The sequence below is a fragment of the Somniosus microcephalus genome, chromosome 3 (genome assembly GCF_052327205.1).
Source record: "Somniosus microcephalus isolate GS21.2 chromosome 3, FLI_Smic_1.0, whole genome shotgun sequence".
Classification (NCBI taxonomy): domain Eukaryota; kingdom Metazoa; phylum Chordata; class Chondrichthyes; order Squaliformes; family Somniosidae; genus Somniosus; species Somniosus microcephalus.
In genome coordinates this window covers 122,301,175-122,325,724 of record NC_140989.1, presented here as the reverse complement: position 1 = coordinate 122,325,724, position 24,550 = coordinate 122,301,175, and the positions used below count along the sequence as shown (strand labels likewise).

Sequence of the window (24,550 nt, the reverse complement as noted above, 5' to 3'; positions counted from 1 at the left end):
ACAACTCACTTGGCTTGTCTGTCCATGCTGGCAACTCTCAGGCTTTCCCACCTAGAATTGAGCAAAGTCATCTGCTCTCGGATCTCAATCTCCTCCTCTTCTGTCAGATTGCCCTGTGCAATGAGCTGGTTTCCAGCCTGAAGTACATTACCCACATTACTCTGGTGTGCAGTCAGCTCCATCATAAACCCCTGGGCCAAGAAGGATGAGAAAGGCAGTTAAATGGAGGCTACATGTTTAACAAAATCCACTCATGGCTGAGAAAAGTAATCATACCCACCAGTCATTCCATATTCAATAACAAAAGCCACACTGGTGCACAATGATAACCTAAGCAACTATTTTAGTTTACCTTCAGTTCACAAATTGTGCGCTTTGGCTAATTCTGCCTTTCAAAGAAAAATCAGTTTTCAGCCTAAATTGCAATTTTATGGAATAAAAAAAATTGGTTTAAAACCCCAGAAATGTATTACTGTAACTTCAAATAAAAGCAAACAGCACCGTATCTATATATATAAAACGGTATGTCTCTCTGTCTGTCTTTCTGTCTCTCTGTCCGGCTTTACAATCAAAAGTTATAGAGCGTACCTACACGAGTGTTACATCAAAAGAAAGCTTACGATTCCAGAACGGTTGTAAGCGTATTTACGTTTCGGTGAGACAAAAATTGTGCCCGCGGTATCCAAAAAACGTTCAAAATTCCGCTCATTATCTGCTCATTAGCATTGAGTGACATCGAGGTCGACCAATCGTACGGTCGAGCGACCCGATGGTCGACCAATCGCTGCGTGGCGGGGGCGGGTTCCTGGTGCGTGCGGGCCCTCCTAGAGTCGAGTGACGGGACGATTGACCAATCCTACGCTTCGGTGACCTGACGGTAGACCAATCGGTGCGTGTGTGGGCGGGCCTTATCGTTCTGAACCGAGGTGAGTTGCTGCCATCTTGATTCCAAACTTTTCATTTCTTTTTCCCGCTTTCTGCGACTTAAAAAAAAAGTTGCTTTTAAAACACATTGTTTTTTAAAAAAGTTAATTACTTTCTAAATCTTTTATCTAATCTCATTAATTTTCCTACCTTTCCCCGTTTTTGCAGTGATATACCTATCAATTCATTCCATGAAAAGCGACGAGTTAAGATAGTAACTATAGGTTTTTATTGGCTAAATAACAGAGCCCACCCTCGTGGGTGATCGGTTCCAACAAGGAAGAATACTAGCCAAGCGGTCACCTTTATACCTGGGCAAGCAGGCGGAGCCATGGGCAGAGTCAGCTGAGGTATGCCTAGGTATAACAGCGTGCGTGGCAAGAGGTAACCTTGTGTAGTGATAACAACAGTGTAAACAGTGATAACAACAGTGTAACAATAGTGAACGGTTGTGAACGATAACAGTGGTTTACCACATTCACCCCTTGTTTAAAATTGAGTCCGGCGGGGTGAAGTGTACTACCAGTTCGTGTATGTCAGTCTATCAGGAGGCCTCGTAAGCCTTTCTGATCGGCGCAGCAGCGGCTGCGGTGGTGCCGTATCCGATGTTAATGCTGGTGTCTGCGTGGTCGACGAAGGCTCCTGGGGTTCCGGCATGCCGCCGACAGGAGCTGGATTTGGGGGAGTGGTGGGGGATAACGGTGGTATCTCGGGGGTGCCCGAGGGTGCGAGGTCTCGCAAGGAGACTGTGTCCTCCCGCCCGTCTGGGTATGCCACATAAGCATACTGGGGGTTGGCGTGCAGGAGGTTCACCCTCTCGACCAGGGGGTCCGTTTTATGGGTCCTCACGTGCTTCCGCAGCAGGACGGGCCCCGGAGAAGTCAGCCATGTTGGTAGCGAGGTTCCCGTAGTCGACTTCCTGGGGAAAACAAACATTTGCTCATGAGGGGTGGCGTTAATGGCGGTACAAAGCAGTGACCGGATGGAATGGAGCGCTGCCGGGAGGACTTCCTGCCAGCGAGAGGTTGGGAGGCCCTTAGACTTTAGGGCTAAGAGGACGGCCTTCCAAACTGTCGCGTTCTCTCTTTCCACCTGGCCGTTCCCCCGGGGGTTGTAGCTGGTGGTCCTGCTCGCAGCAATACCTCTCGCGAGCAGGAACTGGCGAAGTTCCTCGCTCATGAAGGATGAGCCCCGGTCGCTATGTATATAGTTCGGGAACCCGAACAAGGCGAAGAGGTCGTTCAGGCATTTGATGACCGTGGTACTGGTCATGTCTGGGCAGGGGATGGCAAAGGGGAAACGGGAGTACTCGTCAATAATGTTGAGGAAGTACACATTACGTTCAGAGGACGGGAGGGGCCCCTTAAAATCGATGCTCAAGCGCTCGAAGGGGCGGGTGGCCTTGATCAGGCTTGCTCTGTCCGGCCTATAGAAATGCGGTTTGCATTCGGCACAGGCTTGGCAGTTCCTGGTCATGGTCCTGACCTCCTCGATGGAGTAGGGCAGGTTGCAGGCCTTAATGAAGTGGTAAAGTCTAGTGACCCCGGGGTGGCAGAGGTCATTGTGGAGGGTCCGCAGTCTATCAACTTGCGCGTTGGCGCATGTACCTCGTGATAGAGCATCTGGGGGCTCGTTGAGTTTACCAGGCCGGTACAAGATATCGTAATCGTAGGTGGAGAGCTCAATTCTCCACCTCAAGATCTTGTCGTTCTTGATTTTGCCCCTCAGCTTGTTATTAAACATAAAAGCAACCGAACGCTGGTCGGTGAGGAGGGTAAATCGTTTGCCTGCCAGGTAATGCCTCCAGGGTCGTACCGCTTCCACAATCGCCTGGGCCTCCTTCTCGACAGAAGAGTGTCGGATCTCAGGGCCCTGGAGGGTCCTTGAGAAGAAGGCCACAGGTCTCCCCGCCTGGTTAAGGGTTGCAGCTAGGGCGAAGTCGGATGCATCGCTCTCCACTTGGAAAGGGATGGACTCATCCACTGCGTGCATTGTGGCCTTCGCAATGTCTCCTTTTATGAGGGAGAAGGCTGCGCATGCTTCTGCTGTCAGGGGGAAGGAGGTGGACTTCATGAGGGGTCTGGCTTTGTCCGCATAATTGGGCACCCATTGGGCATAGTAAGCGAAGAGCCCCAGGGTTCTCTTCAGTGCCTTTTGACAGTGGGGAAGGGGAAGCTCCATAAGGGGGCGCATTCTTTCGGGGTCAGGGCCGATGACTCCGCTCTCTACTACGCAGCCGAGGATGGCAAGGCGCGAGGTGTTAAACATACATTTCTCCTTATTGTAAGTGAGATTCAGCCGTTGGGCCGTACGGAGGAATTTCTCCAGATTAACATCATGGTCCTGCTGGTCGTGGCCGCAGATGGTGACGTTATCTAGATAAGGAAACGTGGCCTGCAGCGCGTTCTGGTCAACCATCCGGTCCATCTCCCTTTGGAAGACCGAAACCGCGTTGGTGACGCCGAAGGGAACCCTAAGGAAGTGGTAGAGGCGGTCATTCGCCTCGAAGGCGGTATACTGGCGGTCCTCAGGGCGGATAGGGAGTTGGTGATAGGCCGACTTAAGGTCGATGGTGGAGAATACCCGGTACTGTGCAATCTGGTTGACCATATCAGATATGCGGGGAAGGGGGTATGCGTCCAGCTGGGTGTACCGGTTTATGGTTTGGCTGTAGTCGATGACCAGGCGGTGTTTATTGCCGGTCTTAACGACTACGACCTGGGCACGCCAGGGGCTGGTGCTCCCCTCGATGATGCCCTCCTTCAGGAGTCGCTGCACCTCAGAGCTAATAAAAGCTCTGTCCCCGGCGCTGTACCGCCTGCTCTTGGTAGCGACGGGTTTACAGTCGCGGGTGAGGTTAGCTAACGAGGGGGGCGTGACTTTGAGAGTGGAGAGGCCGCAGGTGGTACGCGGCGGGCGGTTTAAAAACTGCTGGTTGTAGACTGAGAGTGGGGGGGAGGGGTCCACCGTATGCCAAAGTGACACTTTGAAGGTGGCATTGGAAATCCAGCCCTAGTAGGACGGCAGCGCAGAGCTGGGGCAGGACGAGAAGTTTAAAGTTTTTATATTCCGTGCCCCTAACCGACAGGGTCACCACACAGTAGCCACTGATGTCTGTTGAATGGGACTTCGACGCCATCGAGATCCGATGGCGCGTTGGCCGGACAGTGAGGGAGTAGCAGCGCACCGTGTCTGGGTGAATAAAACTCTCCGTGCTCCCGCTGTCGAACAGGCAGGTCGTGGCGTGGCCGTTTACTTCGATGTCCATCATGGACCTGGACAGATGATGCGGGAGAGCTTGGTCAAGCGTGACGGAGGTCAGTGTATGGCTGAGTGAGCTGCTGTAGTCGGCAGGTGAGGCGGTGGTCGGGTCTGGAGACAAAATGGCGGCGCCCATGACGCGGATCCCCACGAGGTCGAAGTTGAACAAAATGGCGGAGAAGATGGCCGCCCCCACGACTCACGAGGCGCTGCTGGCGAGACGGCCGGGGAGGGGGCCGGTTGCCAGGGTGACGCTTGGGCCCCCCCCAGGGTCGCGGCCCCCCCCAAGGGTCGCCCCACCCCACCCGTGGGTCGCGGCCCCCGCAGAGGGTCGCGCGCCCCCCCCCCCCCCAAACCCCCCGAGGTGAAGACCGCCGATTGCGGCTGTGCGAGACGGCCGGGGGACCGGTTGCCAGGGTGACGCTTGACGCTCAGCAAGCCCGGCCGAGCCAGAGAGAGACGCCGCGTCTCAGCTCCTGCTGCGCGCACACCCTAGCGGCGCTGGGCTGAGGCTCGGCCCTCCAGCCTTCGAGTGGGGCCGGGAGGTGCCTAGCTCGGGCGTGGGTGCGAAGGAGAAGCCGAGGCTTCGAGGCCTACCTGGAAAAACGGGGAAAGGTAGGAAAATTAATGAGATTAGATAAGTTAATTCGTTTCTAAATCATTTTTTTTTAAAACAATGTGAGTTCTAAAAGCAAAGTTTTTTTTTAAAGACGCAGAAAGTGGGAAAAAGAAAGGAAAAGTTTGGAATCAAGATGGCGGCGACTCACCTCGGTTCAGAACGATAAGGCCCGCCCACACACGCACCGATTGGCCCGGCGGCACACGCCAGCAACCCGGCGTACGATTGGTCGAGCTCGAGGTCACTCTGTCGCTAATGAGCGGATAATGAGATGCTTATGAGCGGAACGTTGAAGGTTTTTGGGATACCGCGGGCGCGATTTTAGCCCGGCCGAAACGTAAATACGATTAAAACCGTCTCGGAAGCGTAAGCTTTCTTTGGAGGTAACGCGCGTGTAGGTACGCCCTGTAACTTTCGAGCGCATACCCGACAGACGCACACGCGATGACAGACAGAAGTACCGATGTGCCTGGCGGTGCCGAGGCTTTTTCGAGGGCATGCTGTTGTTGGAAGAGAGAGAGAGAGAGAGAGAGAGAGAGCGACTGGGGGGGGGGGGGGGGGGGAGAGAGAGAGCGACTGGGGGAGGGGGGGGGAGAGAGAGAGAGAGCGACTGGGGGGGGGGGGGGAAGAGAGAGAGCGACGGGGGGGGAAAAGAGAGAGCGGGTGGGGGGGGAAAGGGGGCGGGGGGGACAAGGAGGGGGCAGGGGGGAAAAGGGAAGGGGAAGGGGGGGCGGAAGGAGGCCCAGGCCGAGAGCCCCGCTCTCCGAGCCCCGCACCCCCCCCCCCGGCCGAGAGCCCCGCTGTCCGAGGCCCCCCCCCCCCCCCCGGCCGAGCCCGATTGCAGCTCTGAGAGACGGCTGGCGGCCGAGCCACGCCCCCCTCCCCCCCCCCCCCCGGCCGAGGCCGATTGCGGTTCTGAGAGACGGCCGGCGGCCGAGCCCTGCCGCCCCCCCCCCCCCCCCCCGCCGCCGAGCGCGGAACAGAGACGCCGCGTCTCACCTGCTCCTGCTGCGCGCGCACCCTGACCCTCGTGGCTGACGCCGTTGCCCTGGGTAACGTGACACGGCGGGGGGGGGGGGGGGGGGGGTGGTGGTGAGGAGCTTAGCAGAAGCGCAATCACCTAGCTCGGGCCTGGCTGGGCAAGAAAGGCGCAGGCTTTGAGGCCTAAGAAAAAAACGGGGAAAGGTAGGAAAAAGAATGTTCAGGTTAGGTTTACAAGTGAGTGATTTTTTTAAAAACAATTTAATAAATTCAATTTTATTTTGGTGGAAATGTATATTTGAAAAGAAAGACGCAGAAAGCAGGAAAAAGAATGGAAGCAAGATGGCGGCGACTCACCTCGGTTCAGAACGATAAGGTCCGACCGTCAGGTCACCAAAGCGTAGGATTGGTCAATCGTCCCGTCACTCGACCGTAGGAGGGCCCGGCCGCACGCGGCAGCAAGCCGCCGTACGATTGGTCGACCTCGAGGTCACTCTGTCGCTAATGAGCGGATAATGAGATGCTTATGAGCGGAATGTTGAAGGTTTTTGGGATACCGCGGGCGCGATTTTAGCCCGGCCGAAACGTAAATACGCTTAAAACCGTCTCGGAAGCGTAAGCTTTCTTTGGAGGTAACGCACGCGTAGGTACGCCCTGTAACTTTCGAGCGCATAGCCCGCCAGACGCACACGCGATGACAGACAGAATGACAGACAGACAGAATGACAGACAGAAGTACCGATTTATATATATAAGATATAGTATAGTAAAGTATATATATATATATATATATATATATAGACAACCTGCAACCTTCCTTAATGGGTTAAATCAAATTGTTTTTACAGAAAGTCATCCTACTGCATAACAAACTCACCCAACACCGTCCTGCAGATTTCCTTGTCTATTTTCATTTGTTTTTAAAATAAAGAAATATTTAATTTCTGACTACTATGCATTTTCTCTGCTAATAGCAATGGTTAACACTTTTAGGTAAAATTTCTTTTTATGCCATTTTGGCGCAGGTACTAACCCATTTAATTTTAAACCCCAAGGAGTTTGATCCACTTGGGGATGGAAAGCCTGTAAGAGGCTACGTCTCTGACACCATGTTAAGGGTCATACATGGGGATTTCAGTCAAACACTTCAGGCCTTCAATGTTTTAAACTCCACTATCTTAATTAGACCACCAATGCTGGCATACGCACATCAACTCAACTACTGATACATCGGAGATGTTACACATTTCTTCACCCACCACTACTGCACCAGCAGCACATTACAAAACATTTCAATCTTTCCCTTCTTTAAAGAACTTGCATTTATATGGCACCATTCACATCCTCAGCATGTTCCAAAGTGCTTCACAGCCAATAAAAGTACTTTTTTTGATATGTAATCACTTGTAATTCATGAAACACGGCAGCCAATTTGCACACAGCAAGATCCCACAAACAATAATAAATGACCAACTAACCTTCCTGCAAAGCAGACAACCCTTTGTATACAAACTCTACACAGAAAGGTTTACTGCGATGGTAAAAGGGAGCACTTGGTTAACGAGTATGTGTTAAAGATTTCCTATCTATTGTATACAGGTAGAGGAGTGGAGGCAAAACCTCTGAAGCCATTCAAGAGGCAGTTAGATTCTGTGATGGACAAACCATAGGTTTCCATGGATGGACACCTAGGTCGGGCAAATGACCACCCTCATCTATACTTATCTTTGAAATTACATTTGAATTTTGTTTTCCCTTTATCCCATTCCTGAAAATTTGTTCTGAAATTTTATTAAAGCAAAATGGTCTCCGTTGTGTTTATAATTTATTTTAAAAGTCTGCTGATATTCCACTATTTCCATTTCTTTCTCTGTCTTTAAACATCTTTCACCCCATCTCTCACATAAGTTTCTCTTGTTGTCATTGTGGTAAACCACTGTTTGTATTCCTGTTTGTCCTGTTTGTATTCCACTGTGTACATGCCTGGACATGCCTCGGCTGACTCCTCCCACAGGTCCTAGTATAAAGGTGACTGCTCCCCAGCCCTTAGTATCATGGACCGGTCGACCACGCGAGGCAGACCTCCATTCTGTTGTTAATAAAAGCCTTTAGTTACTCTTCTAACTCTCAGTCTTTTATGAGTAATTGATAGCGCATCAATTTTATTAACAACATTTTTATAATGGAGAAGATCCTCACACCAGCATGCCTGGACTTAGATCATCGGGAGGCGGACTCATCCACCAAGTTTACTCACTGGCTTAAGTGTTTCGAAAAATTCCTGACCGCCTCCGAAGCAATCAAATCGGACGAGGACAAACTGGATGTCCTGACCTCCAAAGTGAACCACCGAGTGTACTCGGTCATCCAAGACGCGACCTCGTACGCGGACGCTATCAAGCTCCTCAAGGACCAGTACACGCGCCCAGTGAACGAAGTGTACGCCAGGCACCTCCTGGGGAGTCGTAAACAACAACCTGGGGAATCGACCGTGGAATACCTTCAGGCACTGTCTGTGCTTGGCCGGGCCTGTGGTTGTAAGGATGTAAAGGCCGCCGTGTACACAGAGGAACTTATCCGGGACGCTTTTGTAGCGGGCCACAGATCCAATTACACCCGACAGCGACTGTTGGAGCAGAGTAACCTCGACCTCAACAAGGCCTCTGAACTCGCACTATCGTTGGATGCAGCCTACCAGGGCATGGATGCCTACTCCTCTGCACCGTGGACGCCGCGGGGAATGACAGCCTGGGACACGGTAGGACCGCCTCATAGCGCCGTGCCACCCCAGCAACGGCCCAACTACCGCAGCAGTGTCCCAAGGCCAGACAGCAGTGCCCCAAGGCCAGAAATGCTACTTCTGTGGCCAGGCAAAACACCCCAGAGCGCGCTGCCCGGTGAAAAACGCGATCTGCTCGGGCTGCGGGAAGAAGGGACACTACGCTAGCGTCTGCAGGGCCAAAGCCACCCCGAACCCCAGCAGCGCCGCGTGTGGGCCATGCGGGCCGCCATCTTGGACCTCCCCGGCCATGTGCGAATCACCGGTACAGCAGCCATTTTGGACGCCTCCAGCCACATGGGGATCATGGACGCCGCCATCTTGGACGACAGCCGGGACGCAGCAGGCCCCCGACACCGCCTCATCTGATACCCGCAGCGACACACCGACCCCTACGCTGGCATCCGTTACACTGGACCAAGCGAGACCGCACCAACTGGCCAGTTCCACAATGGACATTAAGGTAAATGGTCACGATACAATCTGCCTTTTTGACTCTGGGAGCACGGAGAGCTTCATCCACCCCGACACGGTGCGGCGTTGCTCTCTCCCAGTCCTGCCTGCGCAACAGCGGATTTCTATGGCCTCCGAGTCCCAGTCGGCGGACATCGGCGGCTACTGCGTGGTGACACTCGTAGTAGACGGGACCGTGTACGATCATTTTAAACTTCTGGTCCTGCCTGACCTCTGCGCTGCCGTCCTGCTGGGGTTAGATTTTCAGTGCCACCTTAAAAGTGTTACGATGGCGTACGGTGGACCCCTACCCCCACTCACAGTCCGCAGCCAGCAGCTTCCAAACTGCCCGCCGCGCACCAGGTGCAACCTCTCCACACTCAGAGTCACCCCCCCGCAACTGTTTGCTAACCTCACCCCCGACTGTAAGCCCATCGCCACAAAGAGCAGGCGATACAGTGCCGGGGACAGGGTTTTCATTAAAACCGAAGTGGAGCGGCTCCTGAAAGAAGGGATTATTGAGGGCAGCACCAGCCCCTGGCGAGCCCAGGTTGTGGTCGTTAAGACCGGCGAGAAGCAGCGCCTGGTCATCGACTACAGCCAGACAATAAATCGCTACACCCTGCTGGACGCCTACCCACTCCCCCGTATAGCTGATATGGTCAACCAGATCGCGCAGTACCGCGTCTTCTCGACCATTGACCTGAAATCAGCGTACCACCAGCTCCCCATCCGCCCCGAGGACCGCCAGTACACTGCCTTTGAGGCAAACGGCCGCCTCTATCACTTCCTTAGGGTTCCCTTTGGCGTCACCAACGGGGTCTCCGTCTTCCAAAGGGAGATGGACCGGATGGTAGATCAAAATGCGTTGCAGGCCACTTTCCCATATCTGGACAATGTGACCATCTGCGGCCGTGACTTGCAGGACCATGACGCAAACCTCGAAAAATTCCTCCGCACCGCCCAACTCCTAAACCTGACATATAACAAGGAGAAGTGCATATTCCGCACAAACCGCCTCGCCATCCTTGGCTGTGTTGTGGAACACGGAGTCATCGGCCCCGACCCCGACCGGATGCGTCCCCTTATGGAACTTCCACTGCCCCACTGCCTCAAGGCCCTGAAGAGGTGCCTAGGGTTTTTCTCCTATTACGCCCAGTGGGTCCCCTACTATGCGGACAAGGCCCATCCGCTGATCAAGTCCACCTCTTTTCCCTTGACGGCAGAGGCCCGCTTAGCCTTCCACCGTATCAAGGAGGACATTGCCAAAGCCACCATGCACGCAGTGGACGAATCCATCCCCTTCCAGGTGGAAAGCGACGCGTCTGACTTTGCCCTGGCCGCTACCCTCAATCAGGCGGGGAGACCCGTGGCCTTCTTTTCACGAACCCTCCAAAGCCCGGAGACCAGACACTCCGCTGTTGAGAAGGAGGCCCAGGCGATTGTGGAGGCTGTGCGTCATTGGAGGCACTACCTGGCCGGAAAACGATTTACCCTGCTCACTGACCAGCGTTCAGTTGCTTTTATGTTTAACAACAAGCAGAGGGGCAAAATCAAAAATGACAAGATCTTGAGGTGGAGAATCGAACTTTCCACCTACAACTACGAGATCTTGTACCGGCCCGGGAAGCTAAATGAACCCCCGGATGCGCTATCGCGTGGCACCTGCGCCAGCGCGCAGATCGATAGACTGCGGGCCCTCCACAATGACCTCTGCCACCCGGGGGTCACCAGGTTCTTCCACTTCATCAAGGCCCGCAACCTGCCTTACTCTATTGAGGAGGTCAGGACCATGACCAGGAACTGCCAAGTCTGCGCTGAGTGCAAACCGCACTTTTATAGACCAGACAGGGCCCACCTGATAAAAGCCACTCGCCCCTTCGAGCGCCTGAGCGTCGATTTTAAAGGGCCTCTCCCCTCCTCCGACCGCAATGTGTACTTCCTCAATATTATTGATGAGTACTCCCGTTTCCCGTTCGCCTTCCCCTGCCCGGACATGACCAGTGCCACGGTCATTAAATGTCTGAACAACCTCTTCACCCTGTTCGGCTTCCCCAGCTATATCCATAGCGACCGGGGCTCATCGTTTATGAGCGACGAACTCCGTCAGTACCTGCTAACTAGGGGTATTGCCACAAGCAGGACCACCAGTTACAACCCCCGGGGGAACGGACAGGTGGAAAGAGAAAATGCGACAGCTTGGAAGGCCGTCCTGCTAGCCTTAAAGTCTAGGGGCCTTCCAACCTCCCGCTGGCAGGATGTGCTCCCCGATGCGCTCCACTCTATTCGGTCACTGCTCTGCACTGCCACTAACGCCACCCCTCATGAGAAAATGTTTGTCTTCCCAAGGAAGTCCACATCGGGGACATCGCTACCGCCATGGCTGACGTCCCCAGGGCCGGTCCTACTGAGAAGACACGTGAGGACCCATAAAACGGACCCCCTGGTCGAGAGGGTCGACCTCCTCCACGCCAACCCCCAGTATGCTTACATCGCATACCCGGACGGGCGGGAGGACACAGTCTCCATAAGAGACCTTGCACCCTCGGGGGCCGCAGTAACCCACTACCCACTACCACCCCCCCCCCCCACGATCCGATATCCAGCCCCAGCAGACGGCAGGCCTGGGCCCCGCGACCCGCTCGACATCTACGAGGACGACACGCCTGTGCCACAGCCTACGCTGGACTCGACGCCGGAAACTTCACTACCCCTGCCGTCGCCACGCAGATCACAGCGGCAGACAAGACCTCCGGAGAGACTCCAATACACTAACTTTTAATACACTTCACCCTGCCGGACTCAATTTTAAACAAGGGGTGAATGTGGTAAACCACTGTTTGTATTCCTGTTTGTATTCCACTGTGTACATGCCTGGACATGCCTCGGCTGACTCCTCCCACAGGTCCTAGTATAAAGGTGACTGCTCCCCAGCCCTTAGTATCATGGACCGGTCGACCACGCGAGGCAGACCTCCATTCTGTTGTTAATAAAAGCCTTTAGTTACTCTTCTAACTCTCAGTCTTTTATGAGTAATTGATAGCGCATCAGTCATCTGTACTAGTGAACCCTCAAGCTACTTTGGCAGTCACATCTGCACAGATTTGTACTCTACATTTTTAGGGAATCACTATCATTTTGTTTTTACCTTCCTTTTTTGGCTAATGTTACAAGATCTAATATATTGACTGGAATCTGCCAATCTATTAGGCGTTACCTTTTTGGAATAAGCATGACATTAAAGTTAGCGACTCTTCTTTGGCCAATAATGATGGCTATAAATGTTTCAAGTGTTGTGTTGCCACAATGAAGTTATGCTAATCATACAGTCTTCATGACCGTTATTTCAGTGGTACATTTCACAGCTGGTGGAAAACTGAGCCAATATTTGGTGTTTGCCTTCTGAGAACCGAGTCACTCTCAATGTCAGAAGGGTGCAGAGCACCACCAAGAGAGTATGGAGTGACAGAGACACCAGCATGTGCAGCACCGCTGGTTACTTTCAGTGTTTACCACAACTGTGGCTATTAGAAAAGGTAATAGAAGCAAAACAAGTATCTGCTGCTGCTGCTCCCATGGTCGTTTCACAGTTGAGCCCTTTGCTAATTTAAAAGCGAGCCCTTCCATCTACTGTGTGTAAAATTCTCAGTATTAGTGACTCCTGCAACTTGCAGCCCATGATCACCACACTATACAGCGTGTCAAGGGAAAAATCAGCAGCATAAATTAACACAATCACATTTTAAATAATGAAACACGTCTCTGCATCCTAAACTATTTTTTCTTTTACTTTCTGCTTATATGGTTAAAATTATGAGCTGATGTTTAAAAGAACAGAATTTAGCAAAATAAAAACTGTGACGTATGGGTTACCACATTCTCAAGATAAGTAGGGAGAAAAACCAAAGCATTAGAACATTAAAATTATGACATCCTTAGTATAAAAGTACAAAATATCAGAAAGAGATACAACAGTTTAGAATTCACATGGTGTTTTAGCAGGAGAGAGAACTGTTTCAGTTTGAGTGAAGATTTAATAGAACAACCCAAGGACAATTGTGACAAAACACCCCTTTGGAACCCCCAATTTTCTTCCAATTATTTTAGAATACCAGAGTTTTTGTGAACATAAAAAGAAACTTTTATAGTCTTGTACAATTGTTGCTGTTAGAACAAAACATTTCCTGGTAGCACCAATATTGAAGTGCTTGTCTTAAGTGTGACGTTTGAAGGGCAGGAAAGGGGAGGGGAGGGGATGGAAGGCTATGTAAATATTTAGCGTTTTCGCATCTTCAAGATGTGTGCAACATAAATATGTAAGCAAAAGGTCCATTCCTAGGACACTCTGGTGTTGCTCCCAAAAGCCTGATCTGGAGCAGTACAGGCCTAGAAGCATCTCACCCACCCACAAAGTGTTGCATGATCTGGAGAAAGGGAGGAAGAGAAAATAACTTCCCTCACAATCACATCAACTGTAGTATTGTTCAAACCACTGTCATGGAATTCTCAACAATTTCTATTTTTACTTGCCGTGTGAAAATAAAGCAGCGTTGTCAAAAGCCATTCATTAAATCATCTACCTACTTGTTCCCTCTTCTGTGAGGTACCTCGAGACATTTTCTACATTAAAGGTGCTATATAAATGCAAGTTGTTGTAAAACAATCACTGCTTAAAACAAATTTCTTGAACTCTGTGTTCTTTAAGACAGGCAGCAATTGAAGTGACCTTGTGCAATGTCTAAATAAAGTGAGTTTTGCGAGTAGCAACGGTACACTTCACTGGACCAGGCACATCTACAATAAGAACATGTATTAGTTCCTTTTGTATACTCCGGTAAAATAGGTTTAACAGCACAAGTACTGGGAGCTGTTTCATGGACTCTAACCTCCTGGGTTAGAGGGTTTAAGAGATGACATAAAAGCAGCTAAAATCAAGACAGTTGGCTTGGTCCTTTGAAAGCATTGTTTATTCTTTACTAAATATTAACTGCAATTTATTTTATTTCTCTAACAAAGGTTTAACTATCTTAGAGTACAAGACCAAAGCCCAACAATTCCCGATACACATGCAGTATCTGTACATACCTCATGGATGTGAAACTGCTCCTTCACCTCCTCAACATCAGAGGAGATGTCACTTTGCATCTGAAGAGTGTCTTCAGCTGACAATAGCCATGTAAGAACCTCCTCCAGAACTGCCTGGTAACTGTCCAAGTCCACCTCCATCTCAGTCACTGTGCTGGGAGTTTCAGCCCAAAAGCTGTGTCTCTCCTTTTCTGAGGTCACATTCTAATCAAAGAATAGAAACAGAATCCCTTTTATGGTGGTGGCTATTCACTTGTAAGTTAAGAACTTTGGAACATCTAAATCTTCGACTAAAGTTCCAAACTGGGGTCTCCAAGCCCTTTGCATTTGTGAGCTGTACAGGTGTGTACGATGATGCCTTAAGGCCCGCAAATAATCTGTATATATCAAGTTAAGGACACGAACAGATCCTGGTGCTCTGGTTTAAGATTTATACACAGCGCTAAGAACAGTCCTTTCCAAACCTTCAGTCTCTCAAAATTTAAACAGGGCAAAGAAATAACGATCGGCAGTAGGACTGGGTTGACTGGGCTTCAAGGGCCAGACACCTAAAGCTCAGGGGCCACACATGGTCCACAGGCTGCAGGTTGGACACCCTGCTTTAAAGCTTTTTGCTTAATAAAGGCTCACTAACTCCAACCTTCTACGATTAAAGCCAAAGTGCTATAACCAGTTGCAATCAGTAACCAATCTAACAGTACCCATTGTGGTGATTATTCTTGTTTTGTAAGAAGTATTGTGATTGGTTGTCTGTTTCCTGCCTTGAGATGTATGCTGTAAACTCATTGGTAGTTGATGTCATGTGATTTGTGGTGGCCATCTTAAATTCAGTTCTCTACAGTCTTGGTTGGGACTGGGTGTTGAAGATGTGCTGCTGGGTTTTTAAGGTTAATAAAGCCTAGATTTAGAAAGGCAAATCTACTCTTTATTTCAATTTATTAACCTTTTGTTAGAATGGAGCGATATCTTCAACCGGAACGATTTAATGCTGACCCTAATTCTGCAGGAGTGGATGATAAATGGAAACACTGGTATCGTACATTTAAAAACTTTTTGGGTGTGTTGGATCAAGAGTCTCTAAATAAGTTGAATATACTGATCAACTACATTGCTTCGGATGTGTATAAGTATATCTTGGACTGTGAAACTTACGAATTGGCTATTGCTACATTGGAAAAGATTTTTGTTAAACCAAAGAATGAGGTATTTGCACGTCATCTTCTATCTGCCCATAGGCAGCAGGTGGGAGAATCTTTGGATGCTTATTTACAAGCACTTCGGCGCCTTGGTGCTAACTGTAATTATAAGGCCGTGTCGGCAGAAGAATATAAGGAAGAATCGGTACGGGATGCTTTTATTAATGGATTACTGTCTAGATCAATTCGTCAGCGGTTATTAGAAAATAAGACTTTGGATCTCAAGAGTGCTTTTGAGCAAGCCTCTACATTGGATTTGGCTCAGAGAAGTTCGGATTCTTACGCTCTTTTTAATCGGCCTGCGACTGTGGTTTCGGCAGTTCCGGATGAAAAGGAATTATGTGGACTTAATAGGAGTGGTTTCCCAGATTCTGAAACAGTTTCTACTTCGGCTGCTGTTGCCTCTAGGATTCAGAAGTGTTATTTTTGTGGGAACGCCCGGCACCCTCGTCTGAAGTGTCCTGCTCGGGAGGCTGTGTGTAGTAAATGCGGCAAGAGAGGTCATTATGCACGTGTTTGTAAATCAATTGCCTCCTCTGCGACTATTCAGCCTTTAGATAGGGCGTTTATTGCATCAGTTTCTGCTGCCTTTGCTCATGGCCTAAATAAAGCTATAGTTACGGCCCAAGTTAATGGGTTAGAAGTGAAGGCCCTTATAGCTACGGGCAGTACCGAGAGTTTTATAAGTCTTCAGTTTGTGAAGGAGAAGCGTTTGAAAATTTCGCCTGTTACTTATCAGGTGTGTATGGCTCAGACGACTCTCACCTCACAAGTAGCTGGTTGTTGCCTTGTGAAATTAATTCTTCTAGGTAATACGTATACTGATATACGCCTATCTGTTTTGCCTAATCTCTGTGCGGATATTTTGATTGGTCATGATGTGCTTCAATTACACGAGTCTCTCAGTCTTTCTTTTGGAGGAACTAAGCCACCTTTATCTATTTGTGGATTAACTTCTTTATCCATTTCTCCATTATCACTTTTTTCCAATTTGATGCCGGATTATAAGCCAATTGCTACCAAGTCAAGAAGGTATAGCAGTCAGGATAAAGAATTTATTAATTCTGAAGTTCAACGTCTTTTATTGGAAGGAATCATTGAACCTAGTTGTTCGCCCTGGCGGGCACAAGTAGTTGTCACCACTAACGAGAGACATAAGAAACGAATGGTGATAGACTACTCTCAAACTATTAATAGGTATACTCAATTAGATGCGTACCCTTTGCCTAAGATTGATGAGCTTATCAACAAAGTATCTCAGTATAAGGTTTTTAGCACTATTGACCTAAAGAGTGCTTATCATCAGATTCCTATTGTTAAGAGGGATCAACCATATACGGCCTTTGAGGCTGGCGGAAAGCTGTATCAGTTTTGCCGAGTACCATTTGGTGTTACTAATGGTGCCTGTTTTCAACGGGCAATGGACATATTTAGATGACATCACGGTGTGTGGCAAATCAAGGGTGGAGCATGATTCTAATTTAGAAAGATTCCTTCAAGCTGCGGAAAAAGTTGGTTTAACTTTTAATAAAGAGAAGTGTATCTTTTCGACCACTGAGGTAAATCTACTGGGGTATATTATCTCGGGAAACAAGATTAAACCAGATCCAGAACGCCTGCGACCATTGATTGATTTACCTTGTCCTACTAATTCTAAGGCTTTGCAACGAGTTGTTGGACTGTTTTCTTATTATTCTAATTCGATTGCAAACTTTTCGCAGAAGATCCGGCCCCTTATTCGGGTTACGACATATCCTCTATCATGGGAGGCCAGGACGTGTTTTGATAATTTCAAAAAGGATATCCTTGGAGCAGTTGTGCATTCTATTGATGAGCAGGTTCCCTTTGTGATTGAGACGGACGCTTCCAATTTTGCAATTGGGGCGACTCTGAACCAAAATGGAAGACCTGTGGCCTTTTTCTCACGTACTTTGAACAATAGTGAGAAAAGACACTCCTCAATAGAGAAAGAGGCATATGCAATAGTAGAAGCACTGTGTAAATGGAGACATTATTTATCGGGGCGACATTTTACGTTGGTAACTGACCAAAAATCTGTGTCCTTTATGTTTGATGTCAAACATTTTGGAAAGATCAAGAATGATAAAATGAGGTGGAGGATTGAGTTGGCATGCTACCATTTTGATATAGTTTACCGTCCGGGGAAGGATAATGTTGCTGCTGATGCGCTGTCGAGGGCTTATTGTTCTGTGATTCACGGAGATACGCTTATTAATCTTCATAATGCTTTGTGCCATCCTGGTGTTACGAGGATGATACACTTCGTACGCAGTAAGAATTTGCCCTTTTCAGTTGAAGACGTCAAGCGGATGACTTCATCATGTTCTATTTGTGCTCGGTGTAAACCGAATTTCTTTAAGCCTCAACGAGCTCATCTTATAAAGGCTACTTCTCCTTTTGAACATTTGAGCGTTGATTTTAAGGGGCCTCTTCCTTCAACGACTCAGAATCGATATATATTTACTGTTGTGGATGAGTTTTCAAGGTTCCCTTTTGCGTTTCCTTGCGCAGACGTATCAGCTGCTACAGTTATCAAATGTCTGACTCAACTTTTTGTCATCTTTGGGATGCCTGCGTATATCCATTCGGATCAGGGAAGTTCTTTTATATGTCTTCCCAGTTGAAGGAATACCTCCAGTCGGGGAATCTCTACTAGTAGAACTACCCCGTATAATCCCCAGGGTAATGGACAGTGTGAACGATATAATGGGGTGATCTGGAAGGCAGTTATGTTGGCTTTGACATCCCGGAACCTTAAGAATACACAGTGGGAAATGGTATTGCCTGATGCCCTGCATTCCATTAGATCATTGCTTTCAACGGCTACTAATGTGACCCCCCATGAAAGGCTCTTTAACTATCCGCGGAGATCTACTACGGGATATTTGGTACCTTCATGGCTTACTATGCAGGGACCTGTGCTGCTTCGACGCCATGTTAGATTGTCAAAATATGATCCTTTAGTGGAGGAGGTGGAGCTGTTAGAGGCAAATTCCCAATATGCTCATATTCGATTCCAAGATGGGAAAGAAAGTACTGTTTCAATTAAAGACTTGGCTCCTTGTGGTGGCCAGCCCTCTTCTGAGGATATTAACAATAGTCATGATTCAGATAATGTGGATGTCGTCACAGATACTACGAATATTTCCAATCCTATTGCAGATAATTGTAATTCTATTAGTCAGCCCTCAATGGATGTTCATGACCGTCCCAGTTTACCTCCTGATGGGATTTCTAATCCGGAAACCGTTGATAATCGGGATATGGATAGCCTTCCTGCAGAAGATACTTCTGTGTCTCCTGGTGTGGGAGGGCAAGGAATTTCACCAAGGTTAAGAAGGTCGACACGAAGATATCCGGTCGACCGATTGAAAATGGACTTTTAAAATAATTTGATAGTAATGTTTTAAAATTGTTGAAATATTATATTTGTATTTGTTTTAGTTATAAATAATTAATTGTAAATTGTAAAGGCTACCTAGGTTGGAGTATGTTTTAAAAGGAGGGGTGAATGTGGTGATTATTCTTGTTTTGTAAGTAGTATTGTGATTGGTTGTCTGTTTCCTGCCTTGAGATGTATGCTGTAAACTCATTGGTAGTTGATGTCATGTGATTTGTGGTGGCCATCTTAAATTCAGTTCTCTACAGCCTTGGTTGGGACTGGGTGTTGAAGATGTGCTGCGGGGTTTTTAAGGTTAATAAAGCCTAGATTTAGAAAGGCAAATCTACTCTTTATTTCACCCATTAGGATTAACTTTTATAACTTACACAAGATCAATAACTCAGCATTTTAAAGCGAAAAAAAATCAGCAGCAATATGGCCATCACCATCCTTACATCACTCAGGCATGCCTCATAGTCACTTGCATCTTTCTACAAGGATTACAAGAATAGCAGAAAAGTTACAAGAAACAAAAAAGATTCCCCAGTCTAAAATCTAAATGGTATTCAAGCTTGTGTTCAGCAATATTGTGCTCCTGGCTCAAGAGCTATGCTCGACAGCACGCACCAGCAGAATAAGCCCAATAATGTTGAGGGACCATCTTTGACCAGTATTCCAGTTAGGTAATTCACTAATCTCACCCTAGAACTCTCATCGTAGTGTACTTCACTAGCTACGTGATAACAGGCAGTCCCATACCTGCTGACGGGATAACGGACCCTCTGCACATTCGACTTTGTACTGCCTCGGCAGAGTCTCCACTTCTCGGATGTCCTCCATAGTGACTTGTTGAGGGAGCACCTCAAATAAAGAAGTTACATACATGATGATGGATTTCTTGTCAGGCAGGGAAACAGCAATATCTGCATAAAAACATAACATAAATCAGAAACTGAGACCTACACAAACACTGCAGAGATGTAAAGTTAAAAATGTACAATTTATTTAAGCCTCAATATGGAGTCAAATGGTCATAGGGACTGGACACGCTTCAAAAAGGAACTGAAATTCAGCATCCTGCACATGCCCACTAACATTTTCACCAGACTCTCTCTAAAAAGTGTCACAGCAAGTTAACATCCAGGTACAGCAAGCAATTTGGAAAGCAAGTGGTATGTTCGCCTTTATTACAAAAGGATTGGAGTGTAAGAGTAAAGAAGCATTACTGCAATTATATAGAGCCTTGGTAAGACCACACCTGGAGTACTCTGTACAGTTTTGGTCTCCTTATCTAAGGGAGGTTATACTTGCCTTAGAGGGAGTGTAACGAAGGTTCACTAGACTGATTCCTGGGATGGGGGGGCTGTCCTATGAAGAGCGATTAAGTAGACTAGGCCTATGTAGTGTCAGCTGTGGCTCAGTTGGTAGCACACTCGCCTCCGAGTCAGAATGTTGTGGGTTCAAGTCCCACTCCAGGGACTTGAGCACAAAGCCAGGCGGACACTCCAGTGCAGTGCTGAGGGAGTGCTGCACTGTCGGAGGTGCCATCTTTCAGATGAGACGTTAAACCGAGGCCCTGTCTGCTCTCTCAGGTGGACTTAAAAAATCTCATGACAATATTTCGAAGAGCAGCAGGGGAGTTATCCCCGGTGTCCTGGCCAATATTTATCCTTCAACCAACATAGCAAAAACAGACTATCTGGTTATCATTGTTGTGTATGTACCTTTAAGGGAATAACTGGTCTCAGACGGCAGTACCGGCAGTGACCACCCCTGTATAAAAGGCCCTAGCAGGCTTCTGTAGTTTCAGTTTCCAGGTTGTCTCCATTCAGTAAAGACTTGTTATAATCAACTCCTGCAGTCCGTGTCTCAATTATACACGGACATATTACTGGCGACAAGTAAGAAACGAACTTACCTGCAACTCGGCAGCACCTCAGACGACGTTATTGAAGGTCGAAGCCAGAAGAAAGAAAACAAAAATAATCCAAAGAAACTCGAGAAACGGGCGTCGACCGTGGGCAACCGCCCTCCAAATCATCGAATTGAAAAGTGCAGGAGAGACTATCGAGAGGCAGGCTTGGTCTCCAGTCTGTGGTTTCCCAGCTAATCGGGCTGGTGGCAGGTAGTGCACTGATCCTTCCTGGGCTGCGGCGGGCTAGAGCTCGATCGGGTGGCTCTGCAACGGGGCCGGGCAGCGAGTCGGGAAGCAAAGAGAGAGAGAGGGTGGAGCACACAGGCGCGGCCGGTGCAGCGTTCGGACCCAAGAAGAGGGAGGGAAGTGTCCCAGAGGGTCCGCTCCACGATGGGAACGGTTCTTCAATTAACGGAGCAAATACTGAAGCGCGATAGAAAAATTAAAATACCGCGGAGGGCGGCGTTGGCAGCAGCAATCGGGGAGGCGCGAAGACCATAGGGCATCGCCATTACATGATAGTAAAATAAATATAAATCGCCAGCAACAGCGTTGGCAGCAGCGGCAAAGCGCGGGAGGCGCCATCTTAACTCGGCGGGGAAGAAGGAAAAGCGCGGGAGGCGCCATCTTAGATTTTCAAGATGCCAAAGACTGGCGATCACTGCCTTCGATAATGCAATAGAAGACTGGACCACGTATGTGGAAAGAGTCGAGGTATATTGCGAGGCAAACGAAATAGCCGATGAGAAAAAGGCATCGGTATTGCTAAATTTAATGGGCGCAAGAACGTACGGCCTATTGCGGAACCTGATTACTCCAGCCAAACCGAAGGCGAAGAGTTTTAACGAAATTGTTGCTATCCTACAGGAACACCTAAATCCTACACCGCTGCTGATAGCAGAAAGATTTAAATTCCACAGGAGAAATCAGCATAAAAATGAGAGCAATGCTGATTACCTTACGGAACTATGCAAGCTATCAAAGCACTGCCAGTTCGGAGCAGGACTGGCAGATACCTTACGGGGCAAATTTGTCTGTGGACTCCTGAGTGAAGGAACCCAGAAGAGGTTACTCTCAGAGAAAGAGCTGACGCTAGATAAGGCTTTCAGCGTGGCAGTATCGTACGAAACAGCAGCAAGGGGAGCTGCGGAAATACAACAAAAGCCACAGGAATACGGCACCCACGAAATGACATGGGGATTTGCAAAATGTTATCGCTGCGGCAGAACAAACCATGACCAGAAGGACTGCTGGTCCAAGGACAAAATATGCAGGCAATGCAGAAAGATGGGACACATTGCACAAGTTTGCAGGTCTGGGAAGACGACCAACGACAACAAAAAGGCTACTAAGGAACCGTACAGGAAAGTACAAAAGATGACAGACAGTAGTTCCGAAGACCAGATGAGCGATAGTGAATCCGGGAACAAGAGGCTAAGCTGTCTCAAACTTCACAACGTAATCGCAAAAGAGGATCACCGAACCATTTGGGTCACCCTCACGATAGCAGGGTCCCAAGTCAAAATGGAATTGGATACAGGGTCAGCTCTAACCGTCATGAATCAACAAGACTACGAGCGGCTATTCTCACACATACCCTTGAGAGAGACATCCATTGTCTTGAGGATGTATACGGGGCAAAAAGTATACCCCAGAGGAAAAATAAGGGTGCCTGTCGAATACAATGGCAAGAAAATACGGAAATTGTATCTCTACATTCTGCAAGATGGTGGACCACCGTTATTGGGACGTGAATGGATCAGAAAGATAAGTTTAGACTGGCACTCCATTCAGGCACTGACGGTGGCTGGTAAAAAGGATGACGGCGTCACTCCTGGACGATTGTCAACAATCTTAGCTGACGCCAAAGAGGTATTTCAACAAAAACTGGGCACTCGTAAAGGCGTAACCGCCTCGATAAAAATAGAGGAGAATGCAATTCCCAAGTTTTTCAAAGCAAGACCGGTACCATATGCAATTCGCCCAGCCGTCGAGGCAGAGCTGGAGAAGGCAGGCGTGTTATCTAAGGTAGACTGGAGCGAGTGGGCGACACCCATCGTTCCTGTCATGAAGAAAACGTTAAACAATAAGTCTGAGGAGCCAAGGAAGATTCGCATCTGTGGGGATTTCAAGGTGATGGTGAACCCAGTCCTTCACACAGTACAATATCCTCTTCCAAAGATAGAAGATATCTTCGCCTCACTATCTGGAGGGAAGCGTTTTACAAAAATTGACCTAGCACAAGCATATTTGCAGATGGAGGTTGAAGAATCCTCTAGGAAGTATCTCACGATAAACACTCACAAAGGTCTTTACCAGTATAATCGACTGGTATTCGGAGTAGCATCAGCTCCGGCGATATGGCAAAGACCGATGGAACAAGTCCTGCAAGGGATTCCGGGGACTCAGTGTTACTTGGACGACATCCTAGTGACAGGTGAAGATGACAGTGAACACCTTGCCAACCTAGAGCAGGTGCTCACTAGACTACGTGAACATGGGCTACGAGCCAATCGCCTTAAGTGCGAGTTTTTTAAGAAACAGATATCGTATTGTGGCCACGTGATTGATGAAGAGGGGTTGCATAAGTCCCCTGACAAAATTGAAGCGGTAGTTAAGGCTCCAGCGCCTGAAAATGTGTCGCAACTGAGGTCATTCCTCGGATTGGTGAATTACTACCATAAGTTTTTGCCGAATTTGTCCACAATTCTGCATCCACTGAACGCCCTACTACGAACGGGAGTAGCATGGAAATGGAGCGATGAATGTAAGCGGGCCTTTAAGAGTAAGGACCTAATCACTTCAAGAGAAGTATTGGCTCACTACAACCCATCACTACCGATAAGACTGGCGTGTGATGCGTCTCCCGATGGTGTTGGGGCGGTACTGTCACATAAATTCCTTGATGGTTCAGAGAGGCCGATAGCTTTTGCGTCACGCTCGTTAACTTCAGCCGAGCGTAACTACGCCCAGATTGACAGAGAGGCCCTCAGCCTGGTGTGGGGGGTGAAGAAGTTCAATCACTACCTGCACGGTCAGAAATTTACTCCACTAACTGATCATCAACCTCTCGTCTCCATTTTCAACCCTCAGAAGGGCGTACCGATAATGACGGCACAACGGCTACAGAGGTGGTCCCTTTTCCTAGGGGCACACCAATATGACATCAAGTACAAAGGAACTAAACAGCATGGGAATGCTGATGGATTGTCGCGCCTACCGTTGCCGACAGTGGAAGAAGAACTGGCAGTGGATCCAGTGGAGTTATTCCACTCGACTATAGTCGAATGTCTCCCTGTGACGAATGCAAACATAGAAAAGGAAACACGAAATGACCCGACACTCTCCTGGGTCTATGATTTAACGGTGAAGGGATGGCCAGCACATGGCGAACCACTGCTGGCAGCATTCTCGCCGAGAAGAGAACAGCTGTCAGTGTGCAGAGGAACCTTGATGTGTGGATCCAGAGTAGTAATTCCACCCAAATTGAAGGATAGAGTGCTCAATGAGCTTCATGAGGGTCATCTGGGAGGGGTAAAATGAAGAACTTAGCCAGAGCGTTTGTGTGGTGGCCGGGAATCGATAGAGAAATCGAAGAGATGACCAAGAGCTGTACAGGATGCCAGAAGGTCCAAAACACCCCACCACAAGCCCCTCTACATCCATGGGAGTGGCCCTCATCTCCATGGCAAAGGGTGCACATCGATTTTGCTGGTCCATTTATGGACTCGATGTTTTTAATTGCGGTGGATGCACATTCAAAGTGGCCAGAGGTAATAAAAATGTCCTCAACCACCACAGAAAAAACTATCACAGTCTTACGAACCATATTCGCCAGGAATGGGCTGCCTGAGCAGATTTGCTCTGACAATGGACCACAGTTTGTGTCTGAAGAGTTCCGGAGGTTCTTAAAGAACAATGGTGTTAAGCATTA

The 24,550-nt window shown here is 48.6% G+C and overlaps 1 protein-coding gene across 1 annotated transcript in view; it reads right to left on the bottom strand.

The window, feature by feature from the left end:
* LOC147121354 (utrophin-like) overlaps positions 1-24,550 on the bottom strand; it is a 210,784-nt gene that overhangs the window by 170,510 nt on the left and 15,724 nt on the right. The window contains exons 7-9 of the mRNA XM_085977745.1: positions 19,461-19,624; positions 14,103-14,306; positions 10-191 (exon numbers count right to left, since the gene is read on the bottom strand). Of these exons, the coding sequence (XP_085833871.1) occupies positions 10-191; positions 14,103-14,306; positions 19,461-19,624 (550 nt within the window). The remainder of the gene's footprint in view (positions 1-9; positions 192-14,102; positions 14,307-19,460; positions 19,625-24,550) is intronic.